Source organism: Zalophus californianus, chromosome 4, assembly GCF_009762305.2.
Source record: "Zalophus californianus isolate mZalCal1 chromosome 4, mZalCal1.pri.v2, whole genome shotgun sequence".
Classification (NCBI taxonomy): domain Eukaryota; kingdom Metazoa; phylum Chordata; class Mammalia; order Carnivora; family Otariidae; genus Zalophus; species Zalophus californianus.
Window position 1 is genome coordinate 32,271,373 of NC_045598.1, and position 27,777 is coordinate 32,299,149.

Below are 27,777 nucleotides of genomic sequence, written 5' to 3' on the forward strand. Positions count from 1 at the left end.
CCAGGGCTCCTGGGGCGGGCCTGCACACAGCCCCCTTTCGAGCTGCCGAGGGCCCTTGGCTCAGGTCCCTGGCAGGCCGAGACGAGGCCCACACTCCGCTCTCCCCTGGGAGGGGCTGGGCGGGCCCTGGTGAGCTGGAAGCAGTGGCTGGAGAGCGGACCATGACAAGTCAGCTGCCCAAGGCCAGCCCTGCCCTGGCTCGGTCCTGCTTAGCCACCTTCGCTGGGCACCCATCACTCAAGCTCAGATTCCTGGCACTGGATGCCATTTCCAGCCTGGCCCCCGCTCAGCGGGCCGGCTGCCTGTCTCCAGATCCTTCTGAGCGAGCTCTGGCCAGACACGCCTCATGCCCTTCCCCTAGCAACGATGCCCTTTCCCTCGTCCGAGCGTGTGCAAACCCTACCCATTCTCCAGACTCCCCCCCAGCCCCCCACCAACCCAGCTGGAAGGGCAGTCTGTAACATAGCCCTCCTCCTGTCCTGTCACTTTGCCTCGTCTGTCTTCCCTGCCAGCCCGTGAGACCCTTAAGTGGAGCAAGCGTGGTTTGATCCAAAGGCATGAAGCACAAGTGGAGGGCATTTCAGGCATGGGAATATTCTCCTGGGAGACATTGTCTGAGGCTGTGATGGGGAGTCAGAGCTGCTCCCTGCTTGGAGCCCCTTCCCCCCACGCCCGGGGCTCTGGCCTGACCTGGGGCTCAGGAGGGCACGGCCCATTCCTGCCTCCCCCTCTGCAGCCTTCCCCGGACCCCTTCTTTTTTCCTCCCTGAAAGGGGCTGAGAATGGCTCCCTTCCGCACCCGGCCTTTGCCTCTGCTGGCCCATCTGCGCGGACCACTCTTGTCTACTCTCCTCCTTCACGTAGTTGACTCCTTTGAGCTTGGCCTCGATGTCACCTCCTTCGGGAAGCCACCCTGGGTTCTCCCACCCAGGGACTCCAACACCGTGTGGATGTCCTATCTATCAGAGAGGCGGTGAGGTGTAGAAGTTTAGAGGCTGGGGTTTAAATCCCAGCTCAGCCACATACTGGCTGTATGACTTAGAGCAAGTTAACCTCACAGCTACCTCTTCTATGGCAATGGGAATAATAATGATAGAACCTGCTGTGTGGGTTGCTGTAAAGAACCAAGGAATTCGTGTGCATAAAGCGCTTAGTGAGTGCTCAGTAAATGCTAGCTATTTTTTTATCTTAATATTTAACAGTGTTTTTCTTTTATGAAGGGCTCTCCTCTTGGCCTCTGAGGCCAGGAGCTGTGTCTGTCTTGCTCCCACAGAGTCTCCAGAGGTGATTATTCATGAGCAGATGACTTTTCTGAACAGTGTGGGGAGAGCCACCCGAGGACGGAAAGGCCCCGTCTGAGGCCTGGGCTATGCATCAGGCTGCCTCGTCCTGGACATGGGACCACACTCCCCTCTGCCTCGGTTTCCATCTGTGCACGTAACCTGAGTAAATCTGGGTCATCCTGTGCCCCCTTCTGGCCTATCCCTCCCTGGTGTTTCAGCCCAAAGGAACATAAATTTGACTCACAAAGCCTTGACAAAACCAGTTAAGTATTTATGGCAAAGGCAGAAAAAGGCAGGAATAGGGGAGATTTTGTCCTACGAACTCCAGACAAGCTTCCTAAAGTGCTGACATCTTGCTTCCCGGGTTTGCTTTGACTCAGCAGCAGCTCCTCCCAGATTTCCCTCTGCTCCTTCCGCACACCGTCCCACCTTCCGCCCCCCCGCCCCAACTAGCTGCACTGAGGTCTAGTAGTGGGTGCAGACTCGGGGCCCACATGACCCCTTGGCCCTGCAAACTTCTTGTCCTGTGGAGACAGAGGTGACCAAGGAAGGTCACAGTAGGACCCCCTAAAGTGCAGGGCCCGAGCTGGAGGCCCCCACTCCCCAGGAATAAGGATCCAAGAGACTGCACCGTCACCTTGCCTACACCTGCCTCCTGGGTCCCCTCCTCTCCCCTTTAATCACCTCTGTGACTTAATCATTTGGGTCTCTGATCTCTGAACTCTGGCCAGGGCCACAGGGACCTGTGCCAAGGGCAGTGAATGCCTGCTTCCCTGGGCCTCTGACACACCCTCAACTGGGATCTTGGCCTCCCTCTGCCAGGCCTCCCTCACACCTGCTATCCTGGGGTTGCCCTACTCAGTTGCCCAGCCTGGCCACTGGCTATTGATTTGGGGTTTCCCAGGGGCAGGGCCATTTTGCATGGGCTGCCAGGGAGTGAGAGTCCCCTGGCATGAGGCTCTGCTGAGATTTGAGAAGCGTGCCCTGACCCTGGGCCCCCTGACTCCAACTCTCACTACCCAGGATGCACTGTGGACCCCTGAGGGCTGGGGGTGAACTTGCTCCCCTGTTGAGTCTTGCCCTGTGCAGCCCTCTGGTGGCATAGTTCCAAAGCCCAGCTCTGACCAGGGCCCCTGTGACTCAAAAACCTTTTGTTGCCCATCAGAGAAGGTCCAGCCTCCTTGCTTGGGCCTCGAGGTCTCTCTGGCACCATCTCCTGCTGTCCGTTCCTCACCGTGCTCCAGCCACACGGGGTCCTCCACGGGATCTGCCTCTGTCCCTCCTGCTACCATGCCTTCACCCTCCCTGTTCCCTCTGTCTGGAATTCCCTCTCCAATTTCTTCCTACTTGAGTCTTACTCATCTTTGGAGGCTGTGGGCGCAGCCCCTTTGCCCAGGAGTCTTACTCTGACCACTTCCCTTTACCCCAGCTGCCCTGCGTCCTCCAGCTAGGGGGCTCTTCTGCTCGTTACAGAATCACTTTTGGTGGCCCGACAAGCAGCCTCTGCCTCTTATCAGGCCCAGGGCTGAGCCCAGCAGTCTGTTTCGTGTTCACACCTGCCCTACAAGCTAGAGACTATTGTTTCCCATTTTGTAGATTAAAAAAAACAAAACTAAACTAAGGCCCAGAGAGAGAAAGAGATTTGTCCCGGGTCATGCTGCAGTGGTGATCCATGAATTCATTCAATAATATTTAGCAAATACACACATCCATACATCCATATGTACTATAGATGCTGGGTTCAAGTCCTGATGCCACCACTTACTGTGTGACCTTGGGCAAGTAAATTGCCTTCTCTGTGCACCAATTTCCTCATCATTAAAGCAGAGGTAATAAAAGTCCCTATGTCATAGGGTTGTTGAGATGGAGAAAATGAGTTAATATGGGTCAAGTGCAAGTATACGGTAGGATTTCAATACGTGTGGCATGTTATTCTCCTATGAAGGGGTCAGGGCTGGCTTCGTGGACACGGCAGTGTGTAAATAATTATCTTGCAATAGCCGTTCAGGCCACCTGCCACTCCCAGCACAGGCCAGCCAGGAGAAAAGGGAACAGCTTGTCGCAGGAGGATTTGGCAGACATGGAGGCTGTGGGTCCAGGCGGCCACCAGCAGGGGTGATTGTGACTGCTGGCCATCCCTGGAACTCCGGTGGGCTGCTTCTTGGGCCTTGGCAGGATTGGCCAACCCAGGCCTAGAGCCCTGGGCTTCCTCGGTCAAAGCTCACTTCTTGTTCACTGGCGAGGGCAGAGGCAGGCGACAAGCTAGGGCCAGGCCGTAGCTCCACCACAGCACCCATCACTGGCCCCTCAGGCTGCGCAGAGTCTCGGGATCCATCTGGCTCCAGCCCTCGCTGGCCGGATTGACTCCAGGCCTCACGACAGTTCCCAGCGATGGCTGCTGGAGCAGAAGAGGGTCTTGACTCCTTCCAAACATGCTCTTGGGAAAGGCCTGGCCATAGGTGACTGGCCCGATGGGAACACAGGTCCTGGAATGCTGGATGTCAAAACTGCAAACAGCTGCCCAGGCACATGGTAGGCAAAAGCCTAGAGAGGCTGAGTTAGCAGCTAGAGGTGCCCAGCAAAGGCACGGAGAGTGGAACCCAGGGCTCCGGCCACCTGCCCCAGACCCTTTCTCTCTCTTTTCTGTGTCCCCCTAACCTCTGAGCAGCCCCTTCCTAAGAGGTGCCGCCCACCTCTGCTTCAGCCAAGACAAAATGCCAGAGTACCGTTTCATCGTTTATTACAAACACAAGTTCTCAGGTAAATAATTGAGTTTAAAAAAATACATTAAAATAAATAATCGGAAGTCTCAAAGTTCTGAGAGCAAATAAGTTATATACAGACAGATGAAGCAGAGCAGGCCGTTCTCACCAGGAGTGTCCCGAGGACAGGGGGGTGGGAGGACTCTGGGGAGGGAGAGCTCGAGGGGACGGACACGGGCCACCCAGGACACCAGCCCCGTCCAGCCTCCAGGGCTGGCTTCGGTCTGAGTGTCCACCACTGCTCGTTGATCCTGGTTTGTAGCCAACAGACAGGAAACCTCTCAGGACGTGGCCTCCAGGTCAGCACGCTCCTCATGCGGTTCCTTCCAGCGGGGCGGTGGGGCCAGGGCTGGTGGGGGAGGCCGCTCTGCAGCTGAGGGGCTGAAGACTTTCCTGGGCAGGCGGAGGGCGTGAGCTGCCTTGGGGGAAGCTCCCTCACCCGCGCAAGGAGGCCAGAGCTTGTGCCACCCCACCAGGTGGGGTCCCTGGCGCTGGGCTGCCCCTCTCCTCGCGGCTCCACACAGGCTCCTTCCCAGCATTCCTTGGCAACCAACGCTATCTCTTCCTCTGCCTGGGGTGTGTGGGTCTCAGCTCCCTCACTGAATCCTGGTGTCGCCTAGCAAAGCGGATCTTGGTGGCAGAAATGTCCCTGGAATTGAGAAAGGTCCCTTTAGCATCTCGGATGATATGGGCTGCCCAAGAGTTCCCCAGGACAGGCAGCAGTGACAGGACCTGGCCCCCTTAATCACAGGTGCCCCGGGGTCAGAGGGCAGCCACAGCTTACTCTGGAAACAAAGTCTGCACATCAGGGACAGGCCAGACCAGGCCTAGAAGCTCCTCGGCCCACAGGGACTTTGAGGAAGCTGATGTTCAATGTCAAAGGCTGCCGGAATGACTGGAGGGCCAAGAACAGTGTACCTCCTGTGACTTGCCTTCCCACTTCCACACCTTTGCTCCTGCCGTTCCTTCTAGGCTCTTCACCTCCCCTTCACCCAAATTCCATTGACCAAAATTCCCATTCTTCAATGTCCAGATCAAGGTGGCTCAACCCAGACAAATATGGGTCCTAGCTGCCCTTCGAACCGGGACGAGACCCTGGCAGGGACTCTGGCGTCTTCCAAGTGGTCTTGTCCTGGCTCCAAGGGTTCTAGCCTGGAGCTGGGAGCCTGGCTGCAGTTCCCAGCTACGGGAACTGAGGCAAGTGTGGCAACCTCTCCAAGCCCCTTCCTCAGTCTGTAGAATAAACACAGGCCTAGCCGGTGTGAGGATGAGTATGGGTTGGCAAAGCAACTCTTCACCTACTACGAGGTGCCGTGCACTTGCAAAGTCTGAATGTTGATTTTTTCATCCTCGGGAAGTTCCTAAGTATCTGCTGGGTCTCCCTATCCCTTCCCCATTCTGCTCTGTCTCCTATGTTTCAGCCTCTCCACAAAAATGGGAGCCCCCAAGGGGGGCCACGCTGGGCCCCCAGCACTGGCCAGCTCCGAGGAGCCTCAGGGACAGAGGTCTGAATGGTTAACACCCCTCCAGAGCTCCCACTGGGTGCCAGGCCCTGCCTGAGGACCTCCACCTACATCAACACATCCAACCTCACACTGACCCCTAGAGATGGCTTGCAATGGCGTCTCTGGTTCAAAATGGGAACCGGAAGCACAGAGAGTGAAGTGAGAAGCCCAAGATCACAAAGGCTTGTTTGTGGCAGAGTTGGGGGTTCAATTTGGCCAGTCCCTGGCTCAGAAGCTGCCTCTTTAGCCACTTGGCTGCACAGCCAGATGTGGGGGCTCTATTCTCAAGTCAGTTTGGTTGGACAGACATTCAGGGCACATCCCGAGTGCCAAGCCTCAAGCTGAGCCATGCTGAGCTGCCAGGAAGGGGATCTGGTCTGGGATGGAGAGGAGGGGGCAGGCTAGATCGCTGACCACTCTGGACCTAGCACGTAGGAGATGCTCACCCCCCTGAATGAACACCTGAGGCCTTCCACAGTCACAATCCCTCAGCCCCCACCTAAGAAAGTCAACCTCTGGCCTGGTGGGGACAGAGAGCACAGCAGCTAAGACCCCCAGCTCTGGAGCCTGCCAGATGCCTGCCACGGACTGCTGGGACCTTGGGCAAGTGCTTTATACCCCTCTGAGCCTCAGTTCCCTTGGCTGCCTGGTAAGGACCCAGTCCTCCCTTCTATGGAGAATGAGGGCAACGTGCAAGGCATACAGGAGGTTCTCGGCCAGTGCAGGCACCCCTTACCTCAGCTGTTGGAGGAGCTCCCCTGCAGACATCCATGTCCAGCCAGCCTGGACCATGTTGGCGGGGGACCTGCTGCCTGGGACTACCACAGCTTCAGCCCCTGAATGAACAGTATTAGGACCCGAGTGAGGGGCTGTCCAGGGCCCTGAGAACATGTGGCTGTGGGCCCAGTGGCCACCACCCCCCCCCGCCCAAGCAGATCCATTTCCACCCCTGTGCACCTGGCATCCTTCCTTTCCCAGGCGGGGTGGGGGCTGAGGAAAACTGAGCTGCCGGGAATGCGTTCTTAGCCTCAGAAAGAGGCAGCTGGGTGCCTGGCCTTCCCAGAATCCAGCCACCTGCAGGTGAGCACAGTCCTTTGCAGGAGAAACTGAGGCAGGGGTGGGAGCCACAGTTTGAGTCTCAGAAGAGTTTCTCATAAATCGTCATAGGAAAGGGCAGTTTGGGACTGTGAAGCCAGTTTCTACTTTCCCCAAATGCTCCAAGTGGATGAGTGAAGGAACAAAGTCTCCCACTTCCTTTTACAGGTGGGAAAACTGAGGCCCAGAGAGTTAAGAGACTTGGCAGAGCTCCCCACCCACTGCCCTCCAACCCCCAGCAACTCTGTGACAACCTTGGGATAGTGCCACAGCCTCCCAAGTCTAGATGTTACTTCTCCACCCAGAAAGCTCCAAAGCCCTCCGCATTCACAGCTCAGAAGCCAAAGCCCAGTGCCCTTGGGCAGACAGACTGAGGCTGAAGACCCAGCTCTCCTGACTAGCTATGCAGCCTGAGAGGACAGGTCCTGTCCCCTCTCTGCCTGAGCTGCTTCTGCTGTCACTTGGGGAGAGTCCCTCCTGCCCAGGAGTGAGGCTGGGATGCTCTCAGAAGCCCCCAGAGCTGGGCAGTGGGAGGGACTCGGGGTGACTGGTTTACCACAGAAAGGGACACTGCCCACGGGCCCCAGGCAGCCTACGGGCTCCCAGGACCCTGCTCCTCCACCATTAGCCACTCTGTTCTGCTGGTCTTCCAGGTACCCTGCACCCCCGACCCCTGCAGGCTGGTGCCCACTTACCAGGGTCTTGATGGCAGAAGGTGGCACAGGCGGGGTCCCCACCACTGGAGCATTCACAGCGCTTTGGCAGGGAGCGGCGCCGGCGTCTTGGCGGGTTTCCCAGGCCGTAAGGGAGCTGTCTGTCTGTGGGGCAGGCAGCCAGCAAGGTAGCAGAGTATGGTGGAGAGATAGGAGGGGAGAAGGAAAGGGAGAGAGGGTTAGATAAACTCCGACCACTGGCAAGCAGAGACTGCCACAGCGCACGCTGGGGACGGCCACCCACGCCAGCAGGGTGCAAGCAAAACGTTACCAGCCCCTGGCCTCATGAAGCCCCAGCACAGGCCCCTCCCTGGTTGCCAGGTGGTCCTGGACAAGGTCCGTCCCCTTTCTGGGCCTCTGCTTGCTCCCGCAGCCCTGGTCCTGCTCAGTAAGCCTCCCAGCATGGAGAGGAGGGGCTGAAACAGTGCTCCCTCCCTAAGTCGGGAAGTGGGGCGTCCTCCCAGCCCCTCCCCTCTCTCCCAGCCAGGAACTTGAGCCTATGGAGAGGGCCAGGCTGGTCCCCCTGGAGGAGGGGAGGAAATGCCATCTCACAGAAGTAAACATACAGGCTCACAGCTAAGCTGCCCTCACCTGGTCACCCCTTGACTGGAGGGGCGATAAATGTGTCTTAGAGCTCTGACTTAAAACTGGTGTGCGTAAGTACTCGTGTGTGTGTGTGTGTGGTGTGTGTGTGTGTGTGTGTGTGTGTGTGTGTGATCAGGGAGATTGATTTCAGATGCAAAGTCTGGCCAAGGCAGGCTGGGGGCAGGGCAAGGGCCCTGTGGCTGGTTGGACCAGCACCTTTGGGTGCCAGAGCTAATTTTTAGACAATGTGGTTGAAGTTATACTGACTCCAGGTAGACCCAGCACGCAGGGACTGGCAGGGTTCCCGCCCTGAGCGAGTGTTTGGATGCGGATTAGCTCCACACACGCTTACGTGCAGGGCTTCTCTTGCCTTTTGCAATTTGGGGAAGGGAAAAAAAAAAACCCACAAACACACAGAGAAACTTCAACTCGAAGTATGCAGTGGCCCGGAGCAGTGCGGGTGCAGACAGAAACAGACAGCACGGGGCTCCACCCTAGCGCTGCGGGATGACACAGGCCAGGTTTCTCATCCTGTCACTGGGGACAGCAGCAGCGCCTGCCTCATGGGGAGGACGGGGGGATTCGCGAGCTGATAATATACGAGCAGTGCTTGGCCCGGAGCCTGGCCCCGTCAAGGGCACGGGTGCTGTCGTTAATCGTCTTATTCTTGGAAGATCGTGCAGCGGCAGCATGGCAGAGTGCACGTGAGCTTTGGCAGACATGGGCCTAGGATGGAGCCTCCACCTACCACTTACTGCTTCCTGTGTAATCCTGGGGCAGGCACCCGACCTCTCTGAGCCTCAGTGCCCTGATCTGGAAAATGGGGCCAATAGCAGGCTATTGTGAGAATTCTTCTGAGCTAGCGCGGCATCGCTTAGGCAGCCCCCACGTGGGAGTTGGAACAATAACCAGTAACTCTTCATGTTAGCGCAGCGATCCTGTCTGGAGGCCCAGAGAGCGCTGTACTCCGCGAGACATTCCCCATCCCCTGCCCCGCTTCCAGCAGCCCTGCCTGGATCCCCGCAGTCGCTCACCCGGGAGTGTTCACCCAGATGATGTCCAGGTGGCAGAAGTAGACGCATTCCTTGTCGAGCCAGGAGCTGCAGGAGCAACGTCGAGGCCGCAGGTGGGGGCCTCGGGCCCGGGGTGAGGGCGCCGGATGCTCTGGGGCCGCCGCAGTCACCTGGCCCTTGCCTGCGTGCACAAGGAGAGAGAGGTGGAGAGCTCGGTCAGGGTGCCTGGCACAGCTGGGCTAGGGGACCTGCCGGGCTCCTCCTCTTGCATAATCGAGGAAGTTGCATTCTCATTGCTCAGGAGCTGCAGGTCAGCCCGGGGAAGCCCCAGCAGCCCCGGTGGGAAGGGCCGGCGCTGCCCAGTGTCTGCAGCACCGCTGTCCCTGCAGAGCTCCCTGAAGCTACCAGGGCTGTGGGGCTCCCACCCCTGAGGGCCCCCAGCTGACTGGCGAGTACCCCCAGGGGGAGGGAGACACCTATGAGCAGACCCGGCCCGGGGCGCCTGCCGTAGCAGGTGAGGCTGGGGCGGCTCACCTTCATGCAGAGCCAGGAGCAGGGCCAGGACGACGGAGCACCAGGCCGTGGGCACGGCGACCATAGTGGCGGCGGAGCACAGGGGCTGGACTAGGGGAGGGAGCGCGCCTGTTGCCAGTGTCCTCCTGCCAAGCCGAGCCGATAGCTCATTGCCTCAGTGCCCTGGCTGCTTCTTATAACACCAGTCACGGCCCCGCCCCTGCCCATCCAGCCCTGCCCCGCTGCACAGGAGAGCGATGACACCGCCTCCACCCGGGTGCGCCGCTTGCCCCAGCCTCCTCCGCGGTGGGGGGAACAGGGGAGGGTGGAGGCGGGAGGGAAGGCCCCCCGCTCGTCCCTCTGTGCCTGGAGCACCTCCTGGAGTACTGCAGCTTCCCTGCAGTCGCCAGGGACCCCTCCTGGTTCTGCTGGGCTGCCTCAAGTCATCCCCAATGTGCCCTGACCCCCTTCTTCACTCTGTGTGGCTCTCCAGGGTTCTTGCCCAGAGCTGAGAGTTGGAAGGGGGAGATCCACGAGCAAAACCCTCCTTCTCCTTGGAGGAGACCTTGCCATCCCACCTGCCCACTGCCAACCAGGCTGAGGATGCCCCTTCTGTTGTGTGGGAGGGGAAAGGGGGTGCTCAAGGCTGTGTGGCCTTGGGCAAATCAGAGCCCTCTCTGGGCTGGCTTCCTTCAGTGAAGGACACAGTTCACCCCTGACCTCTGACCAGCCTGGAGCTGCCTCATCCCTACCTCACCCAGGAAGTGCCCCCTCCCCTCCTTCCTCATCTCTCCTCCCAGGGCCTGGAGACAGGCGTTCTGGTCCCTTCCAGAACTTATTGCCCCTGTGGGCACACACACAAAGTACCCCTTGAACGATCTCCCACCTTGGATATGACAGGGCACTTGGCTCACTCTGTGGCTACTCTTTTCAAAAAAGGCAAGTTGGGGGCGGGGGGTGCACCCTGGGGCTAGCATTCCGCTCCTGCCTCACTGCTAGCTCAGAAGCTGGGCCTTGCTGGAGACAGAGTGGGGATGCACTGGTGCTGAGCTAAGCAGCTTGTGGGACCAGCAGTCGCCCTCTGTTCCTGCCCAGGCCTGGCTCAGAGTCCACCTTCCGTGACGGCTTTCAGGGACCCTGTCTCCAGGTACACCAGGAAAAGCCCTCTCATTTCTCGGAACTCCCAGAGCCTCGCTCTCCTGCCTGCCTGACTCATGATGCCGGGCTTATCTCCCCAGCAATCTCGAGGTCCGGAGCTCCAGAGAAGGCAAGGCTGGAGCCGGCCTGGCACACAGTAGGAGCCCTCTGAGTGAATGCTCTCCGAGGGAGGAGAGAAGGCATGAATACACGCCTGGCTTTGAACTGTGGAAATTAGGTCCCTAGGAACCCAGGCTGCTCAATTTTTAGTTGCCGTGTTCAGCAGCGGTTTTGTCATCCGACATTTATGGAGGGGGAAACAGATGACCACAGAGAAACGGGCAAGCCTTGCTTCATCCTAGGGCGTGACCAGAGCATACATGTGCATATGGCTGTGTGCATACCGTCCCGGTACAGAGGGCCAGAACTTGAGGAGGGAGAGAACGGTCAGCGTGATCTTCCCACCCCCAGGCTGGGTCAGACTGCAGTGGAAGCAGGAGCAAACCTTCCAGCACCTACTGTGTGCTCAGAGCATTTTCAGCTCCCCTCTATCGTGGCCCCGGGAGGCAGCTGTTAGGATCTAGGGATCAGCTCCACTCCTGCCCGGGAGACTCAGAGAGGGGCCTGGCTTGGCCAAGGTCATGCAGCTGGTGGATGCAGAGCTGGCACCAGGACTCGGATCTCGGTCCCTCCAGCAAAAACCAGAGACTCGCCACGCAGTGCTCACTGCCCTCCCCAGCCAAGGTACCTCTCTAAGAATTCAGAAGAGTATTTCTGGAATGAGGTGAGCCATACTCCTAGTCATTTCTATTAGCCTCCCGGAGAATATAAATACGGAATTAAACAGGGTCAGGGTGGGGGAAGGGGCGGACAGAGAATTCAAACTACTGAACCGTGAAGAGAAGAAAGAAGAACCAGCAGGTGAGCGGGGAGCAGGAGGGGGGTCTGGGGCGGGGCAAACAAACAGGGAGGCAGATAAAGACCCGTAGGGAGAGAGGGAGGACAAGGAAGCAGAGCCTCGCACGAGAGAAAGAACTCAGATTTGAGAAAGTAAAAGAGAAAGACCATTTGGAAGGAGAGTGAAGGTTCTACGGTGTCTAATCTTTACACAAATGCACAGTGCTGCTCAGGACAATAGGGAACCAGAGGCTCCGAGTCTGGGAAACATAATAGAAGAATTAAACAGACCAGGAGACAGGATCCCTCTCTGGTGTGAAAGGAGGATGACGACAGGGCAGGGGCCGCTGCCCAGGCCTCGCAGGGTCAGTGTGGGGAGCTGCACCCGGCTACAGTTCTCCTCCTTCCCTGCGCGCAGCAAACAGGGCCCCTGTTTCACCACCTGTGAAATGGAGAGGCCTGGCCCCGGAACCTGACCGAGCCCAGGTCCTAGGGGGGCAAAGCCTTCCCGGAACAGGGCTACCCCACCGGCAAGAGTTGGTTTCCAGGTAGAGAAAATTAAGCTGAGTTAAAAATAGCCAGCCCCAGCCCCATAGCTCTCTCGCCTGGCCCTGATGGTCACCCCCTGCCCCTCCTGGCTGGCCTGGCTGCATGCGCCCCAGCCCTACCACTCTGGCTCCCATCAACGGCCCTGGCCATCTGCCCTGCGGCACTGCCCCATCCCCATCTGGCCCTGTTACCTGCCTGGGCTGCTAAAGGCTGCAGGTCAAGGCACAGGGATTCATCGAGGGGCCCCCTGTCAGGACTTGAAGGGCATCGTTTTGCACACAAAAAATTTACTCCACTTATGCTTGGCCCGGGCCCAGTCCAAGGAGAGATTTGTGGGGAGGGCAGGCTGGCAGAAGAGAGAAGTTGAGGCATATTTCTGGGTGAGACACTGTGCCAGAAACTGCCCCCCAGAAATTCTCTCCAGTCTCCACTTCCACTTGCTGGATGGGATAACGGAGGCCCAAGAGGAGGAGCAACTTGCTCAAGACAGTGGTGGGGCCAGACACGTTCTCTTGGCTACTAATCCAGCCCCACTCTTTCCAGTGCACCTGTGAGGCTGCCAGGGGTCCAAGTGGAGCCTCTGGGTCTGTATGGGAAGGGCTGCCAGGAAGGACCCACTGGCAGGAAGACCAGGGCACTGGGACGGGGCTAGGCCATCTTTCCATGCACCCCCAAAACTCCCCCTCTACCCTCTGCACTAAGAGTAAATATCTTAGGCTGTCCAGCAGCTGAAGCCACTGTGTGGGACTGAGGATGCCCAGGAGTGAGGATTAAACGTCTGGTGATGGGGGCTGGAGCAGGTGCCTGGTGTAGTTGCAGGACCAACAAGTGTTGTCCCAGCTCTGCTATTCATACTGTGCGGTCCTGGACAAGTCCTGCCCCTTTCCTGGCTTTCCCGAAAAGTTTTTCTGCTTTCCCATTGACTGAGAGGGGTGCTCTCAGCTCTGAAAGCCTATGGCATTCCGAACCAATCTGACCTTCGTTTAGAGCTCCCCAGACAGCCCTGCAACCCCTCGCTCCCCCTTGGGACCCTCTGCTCTCTCCCTTCTGGAAAACCAGTTGCTTCCCTGTTGCCGCCACCCTGGCCTCACTAGGTTTCAGGAAGTTCTGTCTGCAGCCCCACTGGAAGGGACACAGCGTCTTGGCTGCAAGCACATACCGTGCAGGCGGCTTAACAGAGCGAGTAGATAGGAAGATGGGGCTGGCCAGGGGGTGATGTCTGGAGTCTGCAGGGGATGAGGGGTTGGGGAGGGTTTGGCCCTGGAGCCAGCCTGGGTTGGACACTGAGGGACTGAAGAGGTTCAGACATTCCTATCATCATTTGTCCCCAAGGCTGCAGGTCAGGGCTGCCCCCTTTCAGGCCTGGGGCCACTCAGCCTCAGGCCCTCTTTCTGGTGGGTGGTCTGGGCCTCCTGCCATCAGCCAGAGCTCACCCTGAGCCAGCAGGACCTGCCACCACCCACACCACCGTCCCCACGCTGGGTCTCCGCAAGGGCAGTCTCGGCCCTGCAGGACCAGCTCCCCTGGCGTCCGCGGCTCCCCTGGGAGGACAGCCCTTGCCAGTTCTCCCCCTCCCTCTGCCTCAGCCCATTCGGAGAGATTTATATCTCCCATATAAACTGTACTTGTAAAGGAATAATTCGTGGGCCCTGTTTGTTATTAATCTAGGGGTAATCAGACCAGGGTCAGCGAGGCCCATGGAACTGCTGGAATTTCAGCCAAAAGTGGATGTTGTTCAGTCAAGACACCCTTGTCAAGAGGCCATGTGGGTCCTGCTGGACTTTCTGAAATAAGGAGACCAACTCAGGGACTCAGCATCCAGGATGAAAATCTCTGTGCTCCAAGTTTTTGAGTTCCCTCCAAAGTGCTAAGGGCCCAATTCCCCACATAGCCTTTCAGGGGTGTGGGGGAAACACACACTTACTGAGTATTTAATATATTCCGAGCATTGTGCTAACTAATTCACATACATTATCTCCATCGACGGACACAATACACCTAAGAGGTGGGTACTGTAATTAGACCCTACTTTATAAATGAGGAAACGGAGGCTCACGACTTGCCCAACGTCAGACAGCTAGCAAGTGGCAGAGCCAAGGTTACGAAGTGGATTTGCTTAATGTCAAAGCCCTAACCCTGAACTTGGTGTGCTCTCAATGTGCTTTCCCGGCTCTCCAGCCCACACGGGGCTCTCCTGCAACAACTTTCTTCCAGGGATCATCCTCCCTCGTAAGGCAGAGAATCCTAGGATGACTGGGAGAGTGGGGACCCCCAAGGTGGAAGTAGCCTCCCACCTGTGTCCAAGGGGGCCCTCACCCCATAATAAAAGCACAGCACAGAGCCCATGCCTACAAGGTCAGTCTCTGAGGCCTTGTCACAGCTGTTAGGTAGACACAGACAGTCCGTTCTCATTTCACAGGATGCCCACAATAGACCTGGGAGGTAGGCTCAGCTCATAATTCGCACTTTACAGATGAGGTCTTTCCAGATAAGATTCTCATTTTGTAGATAAGGAAGTGACTTACTTAGGGTCACACAATGAATAAGAAGCAAGGTTGGAACTTTCCCTCAACAACCTATATCATGTATATCCAACATTCCTTTCATCCCTCCATCTATCCATCTGTCTGTCTGCCTGTCCATCCATCCATCCATCCATCCATCCATCCATCCATCCATCCATCCATCCATCCATCCATCTATTTATCCACCTATCCATCCAACCACTCATCCACCTATCCATCCAACCACTCATCCATCCATCCATCCATCCACTCATCCATCCATCCATCCATCCATCCATCCATCCATCCATCCATCCATCCATCCATCCATCCACTCATCCATCTATTTATCCACCTATCCATCCAACCACTCATCCATCTATCCATCCATCCATCTATCCATCCATCCATCCATCCATCCATCCATCCATCCACCCACTAACCTTTCATTTATCCTTCTATCCATACATCTACACAATTAGTCTCCCATTCATCCACCTCTTTTGTAACAGATGTGGTTAGAAAAATTAGAAGGGCCAAACCTTGAAAAGCTTTGAATAGCACATTACACTGGAAGTATCTGGTTATTTCCTAGGGAGTGGTGTGTCTCCTCCCTGAGCCCATGAGCTCACTGAGGCAAGGTCTTCTCTGAAATCCCCACCCCGGGGCTTACCACAGGCCTGGGCCCTGTTGGTTTATGCCCAGCACTGCAGTGAAATGGAAAAAGATGGCTTTGTCCCACCAGACAAAGCCTGTTTTTGCATAAACATCTTTCTGATGAGGGAGATCTAGGTCCCTTTTCCTGCCTGGTACCATCTTTAAAATGTTCTAATGATGAAGACTTGAGATAATATTTAAGAAAAAAAATCAGACAAGCATCCAAAGATGGAAGGACCCTTGGCCTATACCTACAGGAGGAAGCCAAGGTCCAGGGAGAGGAACAACCTGCCAGAGGTTATCCTGCCAGGCCTGGATCTGGAAACCCAGAATGCCTGGACTCTTTTCTCTTTGAGACCTAGGCCCCCACATCTGGAGGGGCTGGAGCCCCGACCTTCTCCCCCATTCCACTGCCACCACTGGCCAGGACTTGCAGCTGGCGGGTTTTCAGAGTCACACCCACTCTGTTACCTAGAAGCCAGGTTTTCCGAGGCACACCCAGTGCCCCACCAGGAGGATGCATTTCCCCTCTGGGAAGGGGTGAGCCGCCAGGAGGTCGGGCCACCAAAAGTACAGTACTTGGTTCTAGAATTAAATATCAGCTAAAAATAAGTGCCTTGTGCCTAGATCATCAGGGTTAGCTTGGTGCCCAGCAGGCAGGCAAAGCTCAGGTTCCTACTGTGATTCCAGGCTGAAATTCCTGAGCAGAGGTGTGCCTGGGATACCTCCTTGCCTAAAGGCCTTGGCCTTCCCGCGCAGCTCCTGGGAATCCTGAGCCATGAATGACCCAGGAGAGGCACAGGCAACGGGGTGCTCAGGAGCTGAAGCCTCTGCCTGGGGCTGGCTCGGGGTGTGGGGGTGAGTCAGGGGCCAGCCCACCCCTGGAACCTCTGTGGCTTGGCAGATCTGGCTGTCAGCTTCAAAGCGCTGTGACTCAGGCGTGAACCCCCCTCCTGCCCTCCCTCTGCCGCCAATCCCCTATGGACAAGCGCTCAGCACCGTGCCAGAATATAGGTAGTACAGGGCGGGGGCTGGGCAATCTGAGGCCGGTTCTCTTGCTCACTGGCCATGTGACCCAGGGCACCCCACAGTTTAACCTTCCCGAGTGTCAGAGGCCACGTCCATCAAAGGCATCCAAGAAGAAAAATCCCACCTCACAGCTCCCGAGAGGCTTTGTGGCAGAGCCAATGGTAGATGTGGCCTGTTGCCTGGCACAGGAGGGCTCTGTCAGTCAACCTCCATCCTCCCTTTTTCAACCTGGCCTGTAAAGTGCATGTGGGCTTGTCAGTGTAGACACACTCTTGGAAAGGAATGGGGTGTGTGTGTGTGTGTGTGTGTGTGTGTGTGTGTGTGTGTGTGTGTACTGGGGTCAGGGGTGTTACTAGAAATTGTGCTATCTGCATGCCACGGGCCAGATCACCCATGAGTGGCCCCTCTACTACTCTGGGTCACATAGTCCCTCCAAGAGCACCTGCCCCCCGCCGCCCCCCCCGGTTGGCTCCAGTCACTGCCATTTGCTTTGGCACACGATATAATGTCACACCAGACAAGAAGTGTGAGCAGATTTGGGAAATGCTGCCTTCCTATGAAAACCAGGCTTCAGCGGGAAGCCTGCAGCCAGGACCCAGCCTGGCATCAGGGTGAAGCAACTCGCCAAGCCCAGATGCCCACCCTGGTGTCCGACCGGCTAGGGGTCTGACTCTGAGCAATCTTTCCTTCTTCATCCTACCAGTGCTGACCTGGGTGCCCAAAGCTGGCCTGGCCCACACCACAGGGCTTGTCATTCCCTGGATACACCACAGACTTTCTTGCCTCCTTGCCTCTGTGCAAGCCGGGGCCTCCCAGCCTCCTTCCAGTCTTACCTGATTTATTCTGGCCATCCTTAAAGCCCACCAAAATGCTACCTCCTCCAGGAAGACTTCCCACTTCCATCTAAGATATGAGATCGAACCATCCTCTCAACACCCATGTGGTTCTCATCTAGAGCCTTGCTAGGCCCTAGGTCTCTGGCTAGGCCTTACTCTGGGTCTCCGAGGGCAGGCTGTGGCTAAGGGCTCTGCCTCAGGTGTCAGGCTGAGCCAGGTTTGTAGCAAAGGCCCACCTCTCATGACCTATGCCCTTCCCCTTTCTTTGAGCCCCAGTCTCCTCATCTATAAATGGGCGTCATCATAGTATCATGGCTGCGGGAAGGGTTAAGTGAGGAAGGGCTCTGTCCGTGGTAGCCATTACTGATCACACCTAATTACAGAGCAGAGTCACGTTCTCGTTCTCACTTAATTCTGATAACATAATCCTCTGAGCTGTGTCAGTGTCTCCATTTTCAGACGAGGCTTCAGACTCCGAGAGCTTGGAGAGCTTGACCTGTAACAGTCAGGGGTTCAAGTTCAGGTCTGTCGGACCCCAGGGTCGGTGACATTTCTCTTCCATCTGCCCTTCTATGTGACTTCCCCCAGCCTCTGTCCCTTATCCCAACCAGATGCTCTGTAAGGACTTGTTGAATTAGAAATGGGGAAGTTGGGAATGTTCTCTCCTGGGTCCACTCTTCCTCCACTGGCCTCAGCCTAGGCTCGCTGGGTCCCCACTTGGGGGTCCACAGCTTGAGAGGGTTGCCTTCTGAGCATCATGGGATAAGATAAAGACAAAAGTCTCATGGGTTAATGCAGCCTGGCCCAGGGTTTCCTGTAGTATGTTCCAAGGAAAATATCAGTAGCAGGTGGGACTCCATTGCCCAAGGAATTCGGGAAACTGGGTTCCCAGCAGGGCTCCTGAGAGCTTCCAGGGGGCAGATGAGCTCTGTGATCCACCCCTCCCCCCCCCAGACTGCTGTCTCTGGCACTGGCAGGTGAGGGTGTCCTGGGTCCCGGGAGGTGGCTGGGAAGGGGGGCATGGAGTGGCAGGCTTGGGTTCAGCTTTCAGCTGGGTGGCTGCAGGCAAGCCCCTCCTTCAGTCTGAGCATCCTCCATGAAATGAGGTGCTCTGTGGGTACCCTGGAGGCTACAGAGCTTGGGGTCAGCTGTGGCCCAGAAAGACCTCTTCAGAGAGCCTTCTGGACCCACCTAGGAAGTATGGTGCCCAGCCTGAAAAGGGCAGTCTGGAAGCTTCAGTATCTGGGAAGTCCTTCCCTAGAGTGGCATCAAGGACCATCTCCATCTCCCCACCATCCACTGAAACCCTCCTGGGCTTATTAAGTAGCTGGCACTTTAAGAATGAATCATAGGCATGTAAACATGTACCCACATCTGGTTGCAGGTGTCAGACAATGCACAGACCCTTTACATATGTTGGCATGGCTAATTGCCACAGCAGGGGGTATGCTTTTTATGATTTCCATTTAACAGGTGAGGAGCCTGAGGCTGAAGGCAGTGAAGGCCATACAGCCATTTAAATGGAGATGTGCCTGCCTCATAGCCCGCATGCTTAAGCACTGACCTGGTATCTGTGATCCCATAATCTGCATGGGATTCAGCTTATTAGTAGCACCCTCCCCTTCCAGATGGGGAAACTGAGGTATCTTAACCAAGGTCAGCCCTTCTAACAAGGAAGGAGCTGAGATTTGAACCCAGGTCAGTCTGAGGCCTTGATCTGAGCTCTTCACCTCAATTCCAGAGGTGAAGAGAGTCCCCAGAAGCTGGTCCTGGGGTCAATCTCAGGGCCTGAGTCTAAGGGCAGTAGGAAAAGTGCCCCATCCCTCAGCCTGGCTGCTGGGCCTTTAGCACTGGGAACTCTGGGACCCTGGGGGAGAGGAGTAGGCTGCTGATGCAGTGAGCAGTGTGCTGGGTAGTAAGGTGAGTGGTGACTCAGGGTGGGAGGCCCTGAGCGGGTGGGCAGGGAGTTGGGGCAGCCCAGGCCAGGCTAGGCCATTGCTGGGGTCCCCTGAAGGAAGAGGTCTGGATACGGCAGGGCTGAGTCACAGCAGCGAGATGGGACAGGGAGCTGGTATGGCCAATGACCTCACGCTTTCATGTGAGCCTGGCAAGGAGCCTCGGGCCCAGGAAGGCCTGGTGGGCCCACCCTGGCAGGATTGGGCACACACCCTCTTTGGCCACCCATAGCCAGGGGGTGTCTGTGAGACCAGAGGGTCTCCCTGCAGGCTCCCTGAGGCCTGGTGTTGGCAGAGCCCTGAAACCCTGACCGATTGGGGAAGTAGTGTAGGGCACAGAACAGGGATATAGGGTAGAGAATCTTGCTCTACCTCTTCTGCTGTGTGACCTGGGTCAAACAATTCCAGCTCTTGAGCTCTGACTACCTCTTCTGTTCTGTGGATTCATGTGAAGATCTTAGAAGCAGATTCTTGTCTAAGCCCTGGTACACAGTTGGTATCCTGGGGGCTGGAGACGGAGGGAGGCAGCCAGCGCCAGCCAGGAGCCCACAGAAAATGGAGGGCTAGCAAATGGGCTCCGACTAGGCTGGCTAGACTAGACTCTGGAGGGCTCCCTAGACTCTGGAGCCCACAGAAAATGGAGGGCTAGCAAATGGGCTCTGACTAGACTCACATGCCACCGTCCTGGCTGTTGGCTGTGTGGCTTGTGGTAAAGGCTTTCTGATCTCTGTACCTCAGTTTCCCTTATTTTCACATAAAAAATAATAACCCCAGGCTCTCAGAAGGATGATGTCACAGGGTTGCTGGAATCTCCTACCACCACCTTGGGCCAGACACTGAGGAACAAGAGAGCAGGATCTCTTCCTCAGGGGCCCAGAAACAGTGAGGGAGCTCTCCCCCCGCGCCCCCCACCCCGAGCACGCCTGCCTGGAAGGCACGCCTGGGAGCTTTGTGAAGCCACTGCCTGCCCCCCACCGGTACTCCCCAAGGCTGGCCCAGAGAGGGTGAGGGGTGCCAAGGTCATACGGCAGCTAGCTGAAGAGATCTATCATCCAGGGGGAGGGGGCCTTTATCACCCCAGATAAGAGGCCCAGAATGGCCTCGGATTTGGGTGAATCCTGGGGTGGGGAGGGAAGGGCCAGGGCTGGGCTGGCTCAGGCTGACCATAAAGCAGCCGCTTCTCCCAGTGCCTTAGCCTGAGTCAGCCAGGGGCTGGGGCTGCTGCTGAGTTCATCGGCCGCCTGCCGCCCAGCCTCAGCACCCGAGCCTCGGGCACAAGGCAGATCCGTCATAATGACCTGGGGATAATGACAGCTGTGTGGGGAGCTGTGCCCACGTGCCAAGCATTCTCTCTGCTTTCCTTCAAACGATCTTCCAAACAGGCCTAGGAAGCAGGGAGGGCAGGGCCTGCATAAGCTGCCCAAGGTCCCACAGCCAGGGCCAGAAGAGAGGGGTCCTCAGGCCCCAGGGCTGTGCCTTCTGCTGCCACACAGCGAGCATGCTGAGCCGGTTCTGCGTCAGACCCGGGCTGGGTCTTTGGGTCTCTGGCCCACCTGAGATCCGGGGAAAGAGACCCAGTACCTGCCTGGGATAGGGGTAGGGGCCTAGGAGCGTGGAGGACCTGGGATCAAGGCTCTGGGCCTAAGGACCACTGTGCTCTGTGCCTGGCTCTAGGCTGGTTGAAAGGGAAGGAGAGACACGGAGCTCCAGGACCCCAAGAAGTGAGTGCCTGCCTCTATCTGCAGGGTCAGGAGGGGCTTTCCAGCAGGAGAGACATTTGCGCGAGGCTATGAGGGTAGAGAAGGCATTCCAGGTAGTAGAGGAAGTGGCATGAGTGTAGGCTGGTGGGCCTGAAAAGGCATGGCTTGTCCTAGGAGCTGCAATGAACAGTGGGAGAGATTCAGTGATGGGAGAGGGGCTTGGAGGCCGGCCCACGGGCTTTGCATGTCTGGCTGGGAGCGGAACTTCGCCTGAGTGCAAAGTGGAGTCTCAGCTCACATCTATGCCGTGGAGGCCCATGCAGTGGGACCCAAACCAGTGCTGGCTGGGGTTGGTTGGGATTTCCTTCCAGGGCCTTCCCTGACTCTCAGATGAACCCCAGGTGGGTGATACCACAACCTGGGGAGAGCAAGGCCACCTGCTGGCCATCTCATTCCTGTAAACTCAGGGCAGGCCTCTGACCCGGACACCCCACAGTTCCACAGAGCTCCACCTTCTCTGAAATCAAGTTGCAATGGGGAAAGAGACCAGACTGGCAGAGGGACCACGACAAGGACCCTCCCACTGCCTCAAATATTTTCCCAAGGGGCCAGGCAGCTCAGTGCTCTCCAGCCTCCTGGCTGCCCTTTGGAGGCTCACCCCAGTGTGGCCCTGGCAGGTGTCCCCGGGCTTAGCTTGGCTCCTCTCTGTACTCTGCTGTTGGCCCAGCTGACCACCGGGCACCGCTGAGGAACACCTGTACAATCAAATCCGCCTTGCCTTCTTTCCACCAGTCACACTCGGATCCTCACTTGTCATTTCCCGGACAGCCCCTGGAGGGCGCCCTTCCGCAGGCACCCGCTTGGTAGGAGAGGGAATGGAGGTTTAGTGAAGTGGGGGGCCTGGCGGCAACACCAAGACGGGCAGGGGGCAGGGAACAGGGACGACACCCCTCGTGCGCCAGGCGCTGCGCTGCATACTTCAGCCCCTCGGGGATATATGTAGCTTCCGGAAGCTTACAACCTGGGTTCAAATCCTAGCTCTGCCACTCACCAGTATGGGACCTCAAGCAAATCAGGGCCCTTGCCTCCGTTTCCCTATTTGTAAAATGGTGATAATAATATACGTTTCTCACAGGGTTGGTGTAAAAACTAGTTGAGACGGCTCGCACCAAGTGCTTACGACCGTGCCTACGCATTCCCATTTGGCAGATGGGGAAACCGAGGCTCAAAGACAAGTAGTGCTCTCGGGCTGGGATTCACCCCGGCCTGCCGCCCGCGCCCTGCTCACACTCCCACCCGCACGCGGTGGCCCCCCTGCCTGGTCCTCCTGGGGACCCGCGGGCATCCCCGCCGTCGCCCCCTCTCTTGCCTGTTTTGGGAAATCCTCAGCCGTGTGTGTGGGGGGGTGCCCAGCGCCCCTCGCTCCCCACCCCGCGCTCCCAGCCGCCGCTCTGCGCTCGGCCCGCCCTCGCTCCCGACCAATTTTGGGCAAAGCGGCGGCGGCGGCGGCGCGCTACGTGACGGCGGTGAGTCAGCGCGCAGGAATGCGCAGGACGCTTTGTTCCCCGCTCCGCGGCCGAACGTGCTGGGACCGGGGCGCGGCGGGGCCTGACATCAGTGCGCGGGCAGCGCCGCCACGTGCGCCACTCCCCGCCCCCCCGCCGCGGCTCCGGCCCCCCCTGCGGGACTCTAGGACACCCCCGGGGAGGCCGACCCTCCCTCCCGCCTCTGGGACTCTGCTCCTTGTGGTCCCGCAGCTCAAGCCCACTGCGTGGAGCACAGGGAAGCAGCAGCTGGGGGTGGGGAAGGGTTGCCCGGGAGGAAAGCCTGTGCCCTGGAAGGGCCAGGGGTGACACCGAGAGGTCGCAGAACCACAAGACCCCCAGGGCTGCCCTGGGGACACTGCGGGAGCCCGTGGTCTTTTCTCCATTTGGAGGCTGTCGTCGGAGAGGAAGCAGGTCACGAGTCCTCCAGGCCCTGCCTGTTCATTTCCCCAAATCACTCCCCCTCTCGGGGCCTGGGTCTGGGAAGCTGAAGAGCGGTGTGACACTGGCTGTCTTGCTCTCCTCCAGAGTCCTGTGCTGGGTATTGTCTCAAGCCTAGGAGTGCTTTGGAAAGGAGTGCAGGGGCCTTGAGAAGTCTTTAGAAACTACAGATGGCCACGGTGAGAGCTTTTGTGTGTGAGGCTGTGCCTGGATCTTTCTAAATGTGACACCAGCTAATGATCAGAACAACCCTGAGTGGTGGGCATTGCTGCTGCTTGGGGAGACTGAGGCTCAGAGAGGCGAAGTCATCTGCCTCCACCACACTTGGTACTGGCCGAGCAGGTGGGAGCTTGGGGCAGTGAGACTGGGCTCCCTTCTTCTTGAAGGGTATGGGCACTCCTCCTGGGCTGGAGGGGCAGGCTCGGGATCCCAGGCTGCTGAGTGCTGCTGACCTGGCCAGCTCCGAGGTTCCACTTTGGGCTCTCCTCGAGGAGTGGTGGCTGGAGTTACAATCCTTCATACCCTAGATGGCTTTGGGCATGTCACTCGCCTGCTGGGTCCTCCCCTGACTCCACTGTCATTTTCCCATTTCAGCTTCTCCAGGAACCAAATGGCCAAGCCTGTGGGTAGAGCCTGCCAGGGGCAGGCAGGGTGGCCAGTCCAGCTAGGGTTCTCTGGATGGGATTTTGGTTATATATTCCCTCCTTGCCCCTTCCTTCCTCCATAGGGTTCTGGACACCAGGGCTTGGTGTCCCTTGTCCCACCTGGGGCTGGAACGTGGGGGACCCAGTTGGCTTGGGGACCTTTCACAGGGGTCTGCAGACATCAGCTCTGGTCTCAGGGACTCTGCCATTGGGCAGGTCCTCACTGGGGTCCTCACCAGCCTCTCCCCCTGCTCAGTCTATTCTGGAACTCATTGGCTTCCATTCCTCTGAGGCCATATGTTATTTATGGGGGAGATAGGGGGTAACCTCTCCTACCCTGGGGCTGATGATGCAGTGGCCTTGTTCCCATCTTAGTGCCCGCTCTCTCTTGATACACCAACATGGCCCCCACTCAGCCTCAGCTGGTCCCCCATGCTGGGTGCTGGCAGAAGAGGCCGATGCTCCCAGGTGGCTCTCAGCCTCCCCCCCGCCCCCCCGTGTGGTCCCACCCATGGGTAGCACAGTTGTGACCTGCAGCAGGTAGATGTGGCAGGGTACCACCTGGGGCCAGGGCTCCCTGCCTCTGGGACCATGCTTTTCATGCTGCCTTCCGTGCATAGGCCTCACTTGCAGACCTCTTCACCTGCTGTGTGAAATGTGCCCAGTGGCAGAAGCCACACATATGCACCATGGCTGGATGCTGGGTTCCAGAGTCGGCCAGCTCTGGGACCCGGGTAGGTCATGGCACCTCGGATTCCACATCTGTAAATGGGAGTAGGGCCTGTTTTGTGAGCGTTTGGGGAGTTGGTAGATGCAAGTGCCTTAGCACACAGTGGCTGTTGGGTCAACAAGAGCCCTACCCAAGGGGTTCTAGAGACTTCCACATCGTGTCCGTCCCTTGAGTTGAGTCAATGACTACCCTCCTCCTCCTACTGTAGTTCTCTTGATTCCCCCATGAGTAAGACCACCTGATGTGGCCCCTCACAGCTCAGACCAGCCACTGCAGCCCAGAGAGAGACAGGGCCCTGCCACATAGCAGGGCTGGACAGGGAGAACCTGCTCACTACCTCAGGGGGAGGACAATGATCTGTGAGACCCCTTCACCTTTAAGTCCCAGAGGCTCCAAAGACACTGGGTGATGGGACAGACAGGAGTAAGCAAGTATCTGCACCCCCCACCCCCAGCACAATTCCTGGCACCCGAGGGCCCCGCCTCAGCCTGGCATGCCTGCCTGGATTCCTGCCCGTGTGGTTTCCCTGGGGCCTCTCCCTCACGTCCGCTGGCGGAGTAACCCCAGCTGTCTGCATTCCTCTGCTGTGAAGACGGCCACCTTAGGGCCGGGCCCAGCTGGGACACCCCTGAGTGTGAGAGCGTGCGTGCTGGTGAGGATGTGCGGGGACACACCTGCAGGCACCTGCCTCTCTGTGCCCATACATGGGTGTGCATATGTGTGCACGGCTGTGCCCTGGGTACCCATTTGTTCATGGACGTGTGTGTGTGCAGGTATGCATGGGGGGGGGGGGCACAGATACCCGTGTGGACATTCACGAGTGCATGAGGGGTGCAGGGGGGCTGCATGCAGGAGGGAACTTATGGATCCCTAGGGGTCCCACAGGCCTGTGGGCTGGGGCCTGCGCTCATGCAGTGTCAGAGGTGGTGCGTGCTTCCCATGCCTGAGGGCCCTTGCATGGCTGAGGGTCAAGTAGCTAGGTACGGCCTCTCTCAGGTTGAGCCCACAGCCTGGAGGCAGCTGGAGGAAGCAAGAGAAAGGTGTGGAGAGCCCATTTGCCAGGCCGAGCTGCATGTTTCCCCCACATTCCCCTAGGTAACTCTTCTACCAATCCCGGGGCAGATAAAGTGGGATTTGAGGCTTGGAGAGGGCCACTCATACGCCCAGCTTCGCACAGCCTATAAGTGGTGCAGCCAGCATTCCAGTCCATGTCTGCCTGACTCTAGAAGCTGCAGGCAGGGCGGGGCTGGGGGGGTGCGGGCTGCTGCAGAGGCCACAGCACTGCAGAGACCTGTGCGAGGTACGGCCCAGGGCCAGGCTGTTCCCTTGGGGGGCGGGAGTCTCAGAGCCGCCCTCCCAGGCCCCTGCATCGCAGCCTCCACCTGCCAGGCTGGGCAATCATAATAAATGTTCATGAGCAGTTGCTCTCTGCCAAGCCCGGGTGTAAGTGCTTTGCATGTAGTAACTCATCTAAACCTCCCTGACATTCTCGGAGGCTGGTGCCCTTATTGGGCTATTGTTATTATATGTATACAATGTATATTACATGAAATATTTATAACACGTAATAATAACTACTATTGTTATTCTCATTTTTGAGATGAGGAAATATGTTAAGTAACTTGCCCGAAGTCCCACAGCTGACAAATGGACAGCCGGGATTTGAGCCCACGCAGTCTGGCTCCAGAGTCCGAGCACCTGAGCCGTACACATCCCACTTGAGCCAGCGTCTTCTCATGCACAAGACCTCAGCCTCATCCCCTTTCTGCTGGGTGGTCTCCAGCTCCATCCTACGTGCAGCAAGCCCAAGGCAATGGAGGGCTGGGTGTGCCAGGCCCCTGTCTCACAGATGGGGAAACTGAGTCTGGACTGATGTAGTGCCTGGGCCTGAAAAGGTGACCTCTAATGCCAGGTGCAGCCCTGGCTTTGCCTGCTCCTAACCTGCTGGGGGACTTGAGGCAAGCGCCCTGCTCTCTCTGGGCCTTGGTTTCTGTCCCGCCCCCAGAGAGCAGGTAGAAAGGGCTGTCCCAAAGTTTCCAGGTGGGGAGTCCTGGGAGGAGGCGGGGCAGGCCTGGCAGCGGGCACGGAGTGGGCAGGCAGGTAAAGGTGAGACTGGTCCAGGGCTGAAGTCAAGGTGTGGAGCCGGTTTTCCCAGGCTATGTCTGAGTAATCCTGTGTCTATATTTATCTCCTCCTTTCTTGGCTGAGCAAACAGAGCCCAGTGGCAGCCTGGCCCACCCCCCCCCCCATGCCAGCACGTTTCCCTCACCTACCGGGTGGCCCTGGAGAGTACCGCAGTCTTGGCTCCAAGCTCAGCCTGGTCCACATAGAACAGACAAGGATGCTCAAACCCTGTGGCTTCCATGATGAATCTGATTGTCAGGGAAGCTCCACGCAGGACTCTGAATACAGCGGCAGCCATGGCCTGAGCGATGGTGGTACCTCAGGGGTCTGGGAAAGCCCTGCCCCACACAGGAGCGAAGGATTCCCTTATCTCGGACAGCCATTTTCCTTCCTGCATATGCACTTTGGCCCAAGTGGCCGCCCCCATCCCTCCGAGACCTGAAATTCCCAGAGAAGGAAGTCTGCATGTACGGTGGTCTAAAGTCAGACTGCTCTGGGGTTGAATCCTGGCACCCTGACCTTGGGCAAATAACCTGTGGCTCAGTTTCCTTGCTTGTCACAGGGGGCCAAACCTTCCTATTTCCCAGGGATCTTATGAACTGACAGATGGGATGAGCTTGCTGGGGAGGGGCTGTCTTTCCCTACTTGCTTCCACCCTCTCAGGCCCAGGCCCACAGCAGTGAGCGGGAGCCTCACAAGGTCCACAAGGGGACATATATGTATATGACTCTCACAACATGCACACACTCACGGACATCCCTAATTCTGAGAGGTGCATATACACTCAGGACGTATTAGGTAAGTTAGGGCTTGGACCCTGGGAAGATCCCAGAAAGAACCAGATACTAACTTTGCTGAAACCCTTCCCAGAGAGGGCAGGACAGGTGGCCAGTCAGGCCAAAAGAATGATGGGAAGAGAAGGGCATCTTGTCGAGAGATGGCTCAGCCTGGATCGTGCTAGGGCTCCATCCTCCTGACCCCAGCTGGGATCCCTACTGCTAGCTAGGCTCCTGCCCCAATTCTGGCCTTTGCCCTGATGGTGCCACCTTCCTGACCCTGGGGAGCCCTGGGCCTGGTGCACGTGCACCACGGCCCTGCCTACTCCCAGGCTGGATTAGGCAGAGTCCGAGGACGTGCTGGGCTGGCAGGCTCACGGGCGGGGCGGGTGCCAGCGCTGGGGCTGCCCTATGCTGGCTTGAGACTGGGCCGCAGCAAGGCCTTGTATGGCTCTGGCAGGGTAGCTCAGCTGGCGGCACCCATTGGCTGAGCCGGCACTCCCAGCCGGGGCTGCCAGGGCCCCAAACCACGGTAACCAGAGCCGCCAGGAGCTGGTGGATTAGCATGGCCGCCTGCCCACTAGCCTGCCTGCCACCAGGGCTGCTCTTTTCCTTTCCTAAAAAGGCAGAGCTGGGCAGGAGAGCCAGGCAGGTGAACTTGGGCCTGGGGTAGGGGAGGGGTGGGCAGGGTGTGCAGGTGGCTGTGCTGAGGGTTCAGGAATCCTAGCACTGGCCTTGGGCCAAGCCCTTCTCGGCTCTGGACATCAGTTTTCTCATGTATAAAAG

At 57.7% G+C, this 27,777-nt stretch overlaps 1 protein-coding gene across 1 annotated transcript; it reads right to left on the minus strand.

The window, feature by feature from the left end:
• Nucleotides 1–4,050: 4,050 nt before the first annotated feature.
• EDN2 (endothelin 2) lies at nt 4,051–9,696 on the minus strand. Its single transcript, XM_035727304.1, is given in 6 exon segments — nt 4,051–4,693; nt 6,286–6,385; nt 7,340–7,458; nt 8,977–9,136; nt 9,490–9,607; nt 9,610–9,696. Coding segments are annotated over 6 exon segments (678 nt in total). The 3' UTR covers nt 4,051–4,599.
• Between the last annotated feature and the right edge of the window lie 18,081 nt (nt 9,697–27,777).